Below are 11346 nucleotides of genomic sequence, written 5' to 3'. Positions count from 1 at the left end.
GGAGCATATATACAGTGATCGGCGCTTCTGCAAAGGTTTGGCTGTAGGAGCGATGTCGCTTTAGCGACAAATTCACCGCAGAAACGGAGTTCTTTGAGCTGAAACGGAAAAATTCTACATAAGTAGTCCCGGTTCAGTGGTGAAGCTCCACTTAAGCAAGCGGGTGCACAATCCATTCTCCGTAAGAGGGGATAAGGCTTCACAAAAGCGGCCAGCTCTCCGTAGAAGCAGCTCCACAGGTTCGAGCCAAGCTCCGAAGGATTGGCTGCACCAACAGCTTTCAATTAATAGGTTGAGTTTCGAACGATTCCTCGAAACTTGTTTAGGACCCGACGAACGCAAACCGAACATGCTACTCAACTGGAAAAAATGTTTCGAGCTCAATGAAATTGATGAGATGACCAATGGAGGTCGTCTGGACGAGATGTTGACCGAAGTGAACACTTGTCCAAATTTTCCTAAAAATCCAATCAAGCGTCTAGAATGAGCCTGAAAGCCTCGGACCCAAATCAAACGTCCCCCTAACCAAAATCATGTTTCGAAGTTAACGAAGCAAGCAAAATTTCCATCCGAAGCGGTTTTACTAAGTATGTTGACGAAAGTCAAACTTAAACTCAAAAACTTCAAAACAGAAAAATTGGTTAGAGACCAATCGAATTTCCCGAAAATCAAACCACGCGTCCCAATAAGTCACAAGTACCCCATTGCAACTACGAAAATGGTCAAAACGAGGAAAATGCACAAAAATTCGGAAAATTACCTTGTGGTTCAAATACATATGGCATCCATGAAATATAAACAATGTCGGTGTTCCTCACAAGAAAGTACTATATTATTATTACCAAGTTGCCTTTGAAGCATGTCTAATTAATTCCAGTCATTGGATAATATGATTTAGCAATAAAATGAAAGGATGAACTAACCCTTATAAACATTAGTATTGTTTTTACAAGGTCTAAATGCCTGTTAACCAAGTTTTTCGAATATCAAAAACACCTGCTTTTAAAAGTGTATTTGACCAAGCTCTTAGAAGAAAATAAATACTTCTAAAGAGTAACTGCTTTTCTGAAACTAAAGAAGTACTTTTGAAAAAAAAAATACACTTAAATACTTTTAAAAAAATTAATCAACCAATAAGTGTTGCTCAAAAGTACTTTTAAAATGTATTGGTCTGTTTTCCAATAAAAGTACCTTTTTAGAAACCCTTTTCAAACTAAATTGATCTTTTGCCCAAATAGGCTAAGAATATCCCTTTGCCTCGTGTTGCATATCTTCCAAATCAAAGACAGAGACCAAATAAGAAACAAAATTTGTTTTATAGAACCACTGGAGGGAAGACATATCATGTTCCTAGTTGTACTTTGTTTTCCCTTTTTCCGGTAGAATTGTTTCGATTAGTACTTTAAGAAATTGAAACAGACAGTATACGAATTACTAAAAGAAAAGGATTTCAAGTCTCAGCTGAAAGCATTTTATTTTTTAAAAGAAACCAAGTTCTTGCTCAATATTCTATTCGTCGGTGGATAAGAACCCAGTATTGCCTGCTCTCCACGTAGGGGAGGGGAATCTACTCAATATTCAAAGATAGAGAAACAAACATCTTGAGAAGTTGGGTTGATAAAAAAAAATATAAATAACATAAATACCAACCTTTTAAACGTAATTACACTCTCTCCCACTTTTTTAATTACTTTACTCTCTCTTTATTAATATACATAACATAGCCGATATATACATAACATTCTGTGTATATTTAAAATTTTTGTAATATGTTTAGGGAGTTGAAATTTTTCGTAATATTGAAAACATATTGTGTACTTGTGTAATTTAGATATAAAAAATCGCATGGTCTTAATTGTATGCACGCCTAACTTGATTGCATTCTTCACTGAAGTCGATAACAATTGCCAATGTTGTAGGATTATGTTCCTTCAAATGCATCTTCACTTGTTCCCAAAAAAAGACATTATTGGTCAAGTACCTTTGGCGAGAACTAGTAACAAATCTAATGGAACTCCAATCAACTAATACAAATCCATTCTTCAAGTGTAAAACCATCACACGGAATCGAGAAAGTCACTCTCTTTATATCCTCAAAAAGCACGCCTTCTGCAACAATCTTAACCAAAAGACTCGACAAAATCTGAATATGCAATCACTTTGTCAATCTGGTTGATAGTGGGGTAGCATCAAATTCCAAGAGTACAATCAAGTTTCAGGTGAGTGATGTCATTTTCTAGTGCGAAGCGTAAAAAAGATGAAAACAACAAAATTCGAAAAGTTTTGACCATGGGGTGGATGAGTAGAAAGGAATGGATTAAACAATGACTTCGGGGCTGGTGATCCACATTGGGAAGAAACTGTTCAATCGATCTCTGTTTTGACCTTATAGCTAAGAGCCACTAAGGGTGTGTTCACTATGGAATTTCCCCAATTTCCCATGTTCAGCTGGTTAAAATTTTTTGAAAACATTTAACCCTCAAGGGTTGGCCTGGTGGTAATTGGCTTGAGCTTTGGGGTGCTCCCTTTCAAGGTCTCAAGTTCGATACCCACTGGGTGCAAACAATTTCTGAAGGCCATCGGACTGGGTGAAACCCTGAATTACCCGTGGTACATTTGCGGGAAACTCCTTGCCGAGGGCCTGTGCACCCCCGGGATTAGTCGGGACTTGAAGAGTCTCGGACACCCGGTGCAAGTCAAAAAGAAAAAAAAAAAAATTGAAAACATTCCCTAACAAAATTAGTTAAAATGAAGAAAATGACTCCCTGCCCCTGATGGAAGTAAGAAACAAGTATCTATGCAATTACAACCATGGAATAATAATCTAACAGCTAATATCATGTCTCTTGCTGGACATCCAAAAGGTTTTCATAGTACATTGTCTGAATAAAAACAAAAGATGCAGGTAATCCTCCTTTTGCCTCCCCCTTGGCTAAAGATTATCTCTATCCCCCATTGTTCATCAAAGCATAAAAAGTCTTACCTTCCTTTACATGCCCCTCCCACTCTAGAATCCTTGAGATACCTTACCTTCCTTTTGCATATCCCTTCCAATCTAGAATCCTTGACAAAACCTTTATGCTTATGTTTATGATACTAAACAATTAAGCTTCTTCCAAATAGATATGGGAGGTGAAGGGAAGGTTGCACCTGGGATAAAAACAAAAGATCTAGTTGTTCTCCCACTGCTTCCCCGGATTATCTCTCATCCTCATTTGTCCATTAAAGCATAAGAAGTCTTTCACTTGTTATCTTCCTTACACCCTTCCATTCCTCTAGAATCCTTGAGAAACCTTTATGCTTATGTTTATGATATCAAAGAATTTAGCTTCTTCGAGGAGGTAAAGGAAAGGTTGCCCCTCAGATAGAAGTGATATCCATATTGAACTCATCCCATATGGTATAATCAATGCAAGTTATCCTGATATACATAAGCACACACCTACATGCATGGAATAGTTTGATAAAAACCAGCTGGGCAGGATTAAAAGATTTGACACAACATATCAAACTAAACCTAGGAACAATCAAAAAGCATGAAGACAGTATCTAGAAGGTTCTAAAGTGGGGTGGGGGGACAAAGGTTCACTTCTACAGCTCTACATGGATTTCAAGTAGAGTATACTGCACCAGTATTGTCTTAACTGCTGATACAAACACTGATAAAAATGAACAGGAACTCAGATCACCATGAAAAGGCTAATCACATTCTGGAGAGGAATTCAAGCTGCCAGCCACAGAAAGTAAATCAGCAAGCAACACCATGAGACCTAAATAAGATTTACATTTAAGGGTAAATGCTCCAGCCCTTAGGCACTCTACTATCTAAGGCAGCCAATTTAGGATGGTAACACATCACCTGTATTGGAGATCCACATATGGAGCTGCACGGGTCTGCTCAACGAGGTCATCTAGTAGACAAGGTAATGATCTATCAATTAACCAGAAAGCCAACTTAGAAACAACATCATAGAAGGGAAACTTCGGAAACCTTCATGATAAGGTAATAAGAAAAATATAAATAATTGGATCGGTTAATGCACTAAACCTGGTACTTCTTCTAAGTGTAACATCACTTAAATTCGTCTTTCAAGCAAAACAGTCTAAATAAAAATAACAATCTCGTATATTCATCAAGGACCAAAAAATATGAACCCCTATCAAGACAATACTGAGTCACCAAAAGAAAATTTCCAGTGGATTAGGAAAACGAACACATTCCCAAGAAAGGGAAGACAATTATTACCAGAAGGTTTAGCAGGTAGGTCAGCATAAAGTTGAGTTCAAGACACTAGCTCAGGAAACCCTCTTTTATGCAATTCAGCTGCCAGAGGTAAAGATAGACTACATTAAATATCCATAAACACAACCACAATAAACATTTAGTTCTAGATTGATAAAGCAAGCTGAAAGAAAAGGACTATTAGGACAAGAATAACGGCTTAATAATGTCCAAAAGAAGCAAGAATCTTAATGACTGATGCCCCTTTTTGCTCTAAGAGATTGAAGGGCCTTCTCCCGCAGCTCAATCTCAAGTCTTTTCTGCAAGGACTCTGACTCCTCGATCTCATGCTCATGTCGATCCTCCTTCCTCAGATGTCCATCAGAAGAAGAACGACTATCAGGATTCCTCTCTGTATCTGATGGCAAAGATCTGATATTAGCTGACTTTGTTTTTAGTTTCTGGGAACGTCTTTCTACCTTTCTGCGCCGCCTCTCCTCCCGCCGGCGACGCTTCTCCTCTTTCTTCAATTTTCTCTCCTCTTTCCTCCTCCTTTTAGCCTCCTTCCTATCCTCAACATAAGAATCAAAACTATCATCTGACGTTGAGTCATATCTGTCAGACCTCTTATGCTTTCTTTTTTCCTTATCTTTAGTTCTACGCTTTTCACTTTCCTCGAAACCAGAACCCTTGTTACTACTTAGATCATTCTGCTCAACTTTCCTTGATGAAGTGAGGGGGGCTTCTAACTCAACATGTAGCTCTTTGCCCTTATCATTTGTGTGAGACAGGTTTTCCTTATCTGTTTTGAAACTCTCCCCATCATATGATTCCTTTAACCTCTTAATTGAAGGAGAGTGTCTATGAGCTGATGGTGACTTTTGTTGATCCAGTTCCTTTGTGTGCTCCATCCTTCCTGTCAATATTTCTCTGAGGTGCAAATATACACAAGCATTATGTCAGAATACAAACTAATCATCTTTTACTAGCCCTACAAATAAAGCATGCAGGACTATTCATTTAAAGCTGCCAAAATGCAGAAAGGCAATTGTAAACAAACCTGTTAATCACTTCATTTAGCTTTCTCGAATCCAGGTGATCTGAATGGCTATGAATTTCAGAACATTCTCTCTCATCCCACCCCTTTCCAAGATCTTTATATGGATCGTGTGTTGTGAGAATTTTTCTTGAAGACCTAGGTCTATGCTCAAAAGCCTCCCTGAACCACAGCAATCCAGCACAAAAAAGGAAAAACGAATATTTTACTCAAAAATACATTGAACAAGATAACTTCTTAGATTCTCAATGACGCATTACTCATCGCTAACCTTGAACGGTTCATTTCTTTCTCAGCTGCAATTTTCTCAGAAATGTCAGAACTAACTCTGCACTCTCTCAATTTACTTGGACTAGGGCTGTCAGTGTCCATCATCTTTCTCTCCCTCCGGTTTGAAGTGCTCCTTGGCCTAAAGTAACGAAATTAACAAATTAAGATTCAAAGAACAAATTCATGAAAGCCCCAGCAAAACTGGAGTATTACTAACGAAATCATATACCCTCTATCTTCACTAGGATTCCTTTCCCTTTTGGTTGGTGGAGATTCTGAGTCAGATCTGGAGCGATGTGGAGGTTCTGGAACAGATGGTGACCAGCTCAGCTGAGGCAAAAGCAGCTCTTTTTCCCGTGAATCCTTACGGTCATATATATTCTGCAGTGACCTAGGAGAAATAGGACGTCTACGTTCCAAAGATCTGGATCCTTTATGGGCCTCAGTTTTTACTGGAGAAGCATGTTGAACAGGGGAGTATTTGTCGCGGCCCCTAAAATGGTGTATTAGTATCAAGCATAGCAAGATAAGGAACTCCATGTATCAAATATTTATGCACTCTATCTAGGAAAAATTACCTATCTGAGTACTTTTTATAAAATATTTACTGCTTCTAAATATACTTTTTATTTATTACCTAAATATACCATATGTAGAACATATTTACCATCTATAACAATTGTATATGCAATATAGATGTACTAGAAGTGTATTAAAATGTATTATACTTGTTTTGGTTAAAAATATGCACTACATATTAAAAACGAATTATGCATGCAAAAAAAATGTGTTACACTATGTACTAAAAGTGAACTATGCATGCAATATAGATGTATTATAAGTGTTTTAAATGCATTATGCTTGTTTTGGTAAAAACTCTACACTGTATTAAAAGCGAATTATACATGTATTAATATTATATAGCTATAAATGGTAAATATTTTCTAAACATGTATATTTAGGTAAGTTCCGTTATCTATGAGGCAAAAAATTTCAGTATTTTCAATGATCAGGGACTAACAAGGATAGCAAGATATAGGAACTCCATGCGTCAAATATGTATGCACTCTATCTACGAGGCAAATCCAATATTTTCAATGATCAGAGACAACACAAGACAAGCTCAAGCATACAAGGCAGCAAACAACAGTGGGCTAGCTAGCACAACAAGAAGCATCACAAAAAATCTATAAGAAAGATGAGGATTGATATGTGTCACTACCTTATCCTTCCCCGATGAGAACGAACTGGTGATCTTTCATTCTTCAATATTCTCTTTCTGATTGGTGAAGGAGACCTACAGAAAATGGGTGAGGGCAAAACTAATTCTTGAGGAAAAAGAGACCTCACAGGGGTTAAGGATCTCTTCCTAACAGAAATGGAGGACTTTCGCTTAGCTAGAAATGGAGAACTTCGCCGAGGACTCAAAGGAGATCGGTGATACCCCAGACTTGTTAGAGAAGGGGACCTATGTCGCGTTGGAGATGGTGCTCTATGTCGGAGTGGTGATTGACATCTAATAGGTGACTTTGATCTGTATCGCATTGGTGAGAGTCTACTTGGAGACCTTGACCTACACCACATAGGGGATCGTGATCTACGCCGAATGGGAGACCTCGATCTACGTCGAAGAGGAGACCTCGATCTGTGTCGAAGAGGAGACCTTGATCTACGTCGAAGTGGAGACCTTGATTTACGTCGACGTGGAGACCTCGATCTACGTCTGAATGGAGAGCGTCTTCGGTATCGCACAGGAGACGGTGACCTTCGACGTAATCGAGAGGTTGAACTCTGTCTGTGCCTAGGTGGAGAAAGGGATCGTCGAGGTGAATGTATCCTACAAGGTGAAACAGAACACCTTGGTGGAGCGGGATATACCCTTTCAGATGAAAGAGAGTGACCTCTCCTTTCTCCAGGAGATCGAGATGTACTTCGTGTCCTGTGCCTTTCACTTTAAAAGATGCCAATTATTAGCAATCATCAAGTAAAATAGAAAGCACATAATCAATTTAGAAAAAAAGGAGACAATTTAAAAAAAAAGGGACCTAAATGGAGATCATACCTAGAGTAACTCCTCGAACTAGAGAATGACTTGCTGATTGACCTTGATCTCCTGCACAATACCCAAAGAATTCAATGAACGCTATTCTATGGGTAGGAAGCCACAACAAATACAAAAATTTATACCTGGGGGAGGGTGAATGATCTATTGAACGTGGGGACTTAGAGACCCTGCAGAACACAGAGGATATGGAGGATGAAATGAACCTCGCAGACAAGTAATATAATTATGTTTTCCAAGAGTGATAACATACAAAGGTTAAGTCTTAAAGAAGGTTATCTGGTATTGGTAACTCAGAGACAAAAAATCAATCAAGTTCTCTTAGAGGGTGTGGCTGGTTCATTTTCAGAGTAAGAGAAGGTCAAGCCACACTATTAGCATAGAGTGAAAAAAATGCCCCTAATGTTTTATAAGCAATAGAGGGGAAGTGAGCAGATAAACTGTGCTGATAAAAAGTACAACAAAGAGGAACCCCTCCCTTGCAGACTCTAAATAAGAAAGACCACATCCCTCCCTCATTTGCTTCTAACTTCGCTCCATCCAACAACAATGCCTTTATACCTCAACCTCCCCTAGACCATGTAAAAATAATATTTGTTTCTTCATATTTATCAGCATTAACTTTTATATGAATAGAAACTTCATTAATACTCCATGTTCCTATTTTTATGCCCTTTCTGTTTCATATAATTCAAACACTTCAGTCCATTCACCATTGTATAGATACGTAAAATGCCCTCAACTGACACTAGAAATGTTTCACTTGATAGTAGAGCCATTGATCCATGCAGATCAAGGGTAAAAACTATCATTATTAGCATGGATGCTTTTGCACTTCAGCATTGTAAAGGATGTGCTTTTAGCATTGCCACATGGAACTCGGGATTGCATCCCCTACAAAGAGTTGCACTCTACTCCATCTCACTCAAGTAAATAGGGTAGCCTTCCACCCCCACTTTTTGGCAACTCCCTTTCCAATATGACTCACCAGTTGTGAGCCTTTACTTATTCAGAAGTCAATCTTGACAGCTGCATTTATGCAGCAAGGTGCACATAGTGAGCTATTTAATTCCTTGGAACTTAAAGTCTTATCTCTTATCTAATCAATAGGAAGGACCTTAGGTAAATAGAATCTACAAATTACTGTGTGAATGGTGTTAACTGCAGATGATCATCACCATTTGAGTGAGCAAGAAAAACTGCTTCATTCTTTGCCCATACTTTTTTGTGTCTCCTACAGACTGAGAATTGAAACTAACAGTGACCAGCCAAATATGCAGATATAGATCTTGGCAATGAGAGAGAGTACTATAAGAAAGTTGTAAGACAGAGATAAGTTAATTAGTAAAGTCAAAGGCTTGCTTCCCCTTTTTCATTTGGGCGGGGGTAGCGTACTTTCGGTCTCACTCACTAAAGACCTGATAAAAGGAATTCCTCTTCTTACTTTTTGGTGACCCGTTCTTAGTATGCTCTTCTTTTTCTTCACTTTGAACAATTTTAATCATCACCCTGTTTGCTATCTAGTTCTTCACTGGTCTACAGTGTCGCCTATAAGCATATGCAATAAAAAATTTATCAACCTTGAAAAATGAATTTTATGTTCACTTCTAGTTTATAAAATGAAATTTAAGTGCTCTGGACACGAAAACCTCTCAACTGCCAACCAGCCTCGGTTGCACAATCATACTTCTGTGTCTGCGTCCCTTAACCTCTTGATTATGTGTGTCCATGGTCTCAGTGGCTAATCCCAAGGCTCCACTTCAATAACTAATTTTATTTCAAAAAGAGAACTAATTAAAATCCTGACCTGTTTCTTATTCTTGATCCATTTCTCTCAACAGGGTCTAAATCATCAATCAAGCGCACCAGAACCTGATGTTTTGGAGTTGGCTCTCGTTCAGCATTTTTCTCTCTCGAATTGCTGCCATAATCGTCCTACAGTAGAGTTATGTAAGGTATATGAACCCAAATAATTGCAAAAGCAGACTGATACCACAAAATAAAAAAAAAATTAACAAAGAAACCACATCTTTAGATAAAAAACAACACTCTTTCATGGAAACTATTTTAGTTACCATTTTCTTCCTTTTCTCTTGATCCAGCTCCCTATTCTCTCTCTCCTTTTTCTTCTGAATCTCGTTAGCAATCCGATCCATCTCAGCCTAGAACAAAAGGATGACAAAAGATTATCAACAAGACGTACTTAAAGAACACTGCCAAAGCGAAAAACTCCAAGAAACACCTTCTTCTTCATCATTTCCTCTTCTTTGGCTTCTAGGAACTGCTGAGGAACACCGCTCGCATTGTTCTGTGCACTAAGTAGTAGCACCCAAAGCTCTTTCATAAATTTGCCAGTGTTTCTTTCCATGAATCCTGTAAGTGAAATTTGAACCTCCTTGCCATTAACAACCTGAAATCCATTAGCTGCACCAGTTTAACTTACTCCTTTTTATTTAAATAGTTGATAAGTAAAATTTGGGTGCTGATTACTAATAACATTGGAACATTAGCCATAACTTTATCAAATGAAACAAAAAAAAGTAAACAATGTCTACATCTACCTTTCGTTCAAGAAGACTATAAATGAAATTGATAAGCACTTCATCTTCAAAACCGATAAGCTCGGTAACTCGCTTAGCAATCCATGGTTTCATTACATCCATCTTCACCTTTGTCATGTCCACCTATCACATTCATATAATCAAATAGGTATACCAACCTTATGATTGGTATTTGTATCCTAGGGCCCAGAAAATTCAAAACAAAACTAACAATAGAATGAAGAAAGTCATGTTTGCATTCCATGGAGTCGTCACACCCATCTTACCATTCCACATGTCCACCTAAATACATAATTCGCACATCAATCAAAACAAAACAAAAAATCAGAAAGAGAAACTATTCCTAGCCTAAGCGAACTCACTCGAGATTAAACATCACTAACAAATGTAAAAAAATGCAGATTACACGTATATCAATTCAATTGAAACGAACGAACCAGATTTTCCAATTCAGGAGCGAACTTCTGAGATTTCAACAGCTTAGCTTGCTTATTAGAGAACCGAGTGTCCTGCTCGGCAGAAGTGCCCTAATCAAAAGAAACAATAACACTTCAATCTATCTATAATTCATTAGCCCATAACACCTTGGATCTAAAAAGAAGTTGAGAATCAAGAGGAAAAACTTACCCGGAAAAAACCGCCGGACATGTTTTAGGGTTTCCTGAGAGACGAATCAAGTGAGGAACAGATATTCTTTCTATTGTGTTAGTTTTGATTGGAAGAGAAAGGCTTAGTTTTGATTTGGAAGGATCAGGTGCTATGTTTTTTAGGACACATCAAGCGCCCACTGCCCTTCCACCCACACTATCAATTGGGCCGGGCTAGCCCGTTCTGGCTCGGTAAGCTCAGCCAGTTTTAGAGGCCCGGCATGATTGGCCTTGGGGCTACTGTTGTCTCGGGCTGGACCGCCTACGTTGGCCTGATGGACCGGTCAAGTTCCAAACTTGGATCAGATCATTCGTTACTCGGCCCGGCCCGGCTCAATAATATTAAAAAAATAATTGTCATTTAGGCGTTAGACCCCAGGTTCCAATTGGATCATTGAGGCCCAACGACACTATAGCTGTTTAGAGCCGCAATGGCCAATTGGCATTTTTGACATATTTTATTAAAAAAAGAAATAGTTTAAGAAATTTTTAATAAATATCATATAATTTCAAATCATTTTCCACAC

At 38.3% G+C, this 11346-nt stretch overlaps 1 protein-coding gene across 5 annotated transcripts; it reads right to left on the bottom strand.

Annotated features, from left to right (window-relative positions):
* Nucleotides 1–2749: 2749 nt before the first annotated feature.
* Nucleotides 2750–10991, bottom strand: LOC107842644 (serine/arginine repetitive matrix protein 1). 5 transcript variants are annotated; one of them, XR_007044903.1, is made up of 16 exons: nucleotides 10800–10991; nucleotides 10610–10699; nucleotides 10173–10295; nucleotides 9854–10021; nucleotides 9687–9773; nucleotides 9419–9546; nucleotides 7737–7781; nucleotides 7612–7662; nucleotides 6772–7500; nucleotides 5779–6042; nucleotides 5551–5688; nucleotides 5283–5441; nucleotides 4702–5152; nucleotides 4247–4324; nucleotides 3860–3931; nucleotides 2750–3727 (listed from the first exon to the last, which is right to left on the bottom strand). XR_007044903.1 is itself a non-coding variant. In XM_047396886.1 (14 exons), exons 3-14 carry the CDS (start codon nucleotides 10414–10416, stop codon nucleotides 4471–4473), a joined length of 2607 nt encoding a protein of 868 aa, XP_047252842.1. In that variant the 5' UTR covers nucleotides 10417–10454; nucleotides 10610–10699; nucleotides 10800–10825; the 3' UTR covers nucleotides 4297–4470. The 5 variants fall into 5 exon arrangements, 3 of the variants coding, with proteins under 3 accessions (XP_047252842.1, XP_047252843.1, XP_047252841.1); XR_007044902.1 differs by having other exon boundaries at nucleotides 3507–3770; XM_047396886.1 differs by lacking the exons at nucleotides 2750–3727; nucleotides 3860–3931 and adding an exon at nucleotides 10384–10454 and having other exon boundaries at nucleotides 4297–5152; nucleotides 10800–10825.
* Nucleotides 10992–11346: the final 355 nt, after the last annotated feature.

This window comes from Capsicum annuum, chromosome 9 (assembly GCF_002878395.1).
Source record: "Capsicum annuum cultivar UCD-10X-F1 chromosome 9, UCD10Xv1.1, whole genome shotgun sequence".
Taxonomy (NCBI): Eukaryota; Viridiplantae; Streptophyta; class Magnoliopsida; order Solanales; family Solanaceae; genus Capsicum; species Capsicum annuum.
The sequence above is the reverse complement of the archived record's forward strand: the minus strand, read 5'-3'. Positions and strand labels throughout refer to the sequence as shown.

Excerpts from the sequence above, each read along its gene's own strand:
- LOC107842644 (XM_047396885.1), bottom strand. The coding sequence starts at position 10,820 with ATGTCCGGCGGTTTTTTCCGG. Across the intron at positions 9,774-9,853 it reads AGGAAATGATGAAGAAGAAG|GCTGAGATGGATCGGATTGC; the intron begins GTGTTTCTTGGA and ends CTTTTGTTCTAG. Across the intron at positions 7,663-7,736 it reads GATCATTCACCCTCCCCCAG|GAGATCAAGGTCAATCAGCA; the intron begins GTATAAATTTTT and ends GGTATTGTGCAG.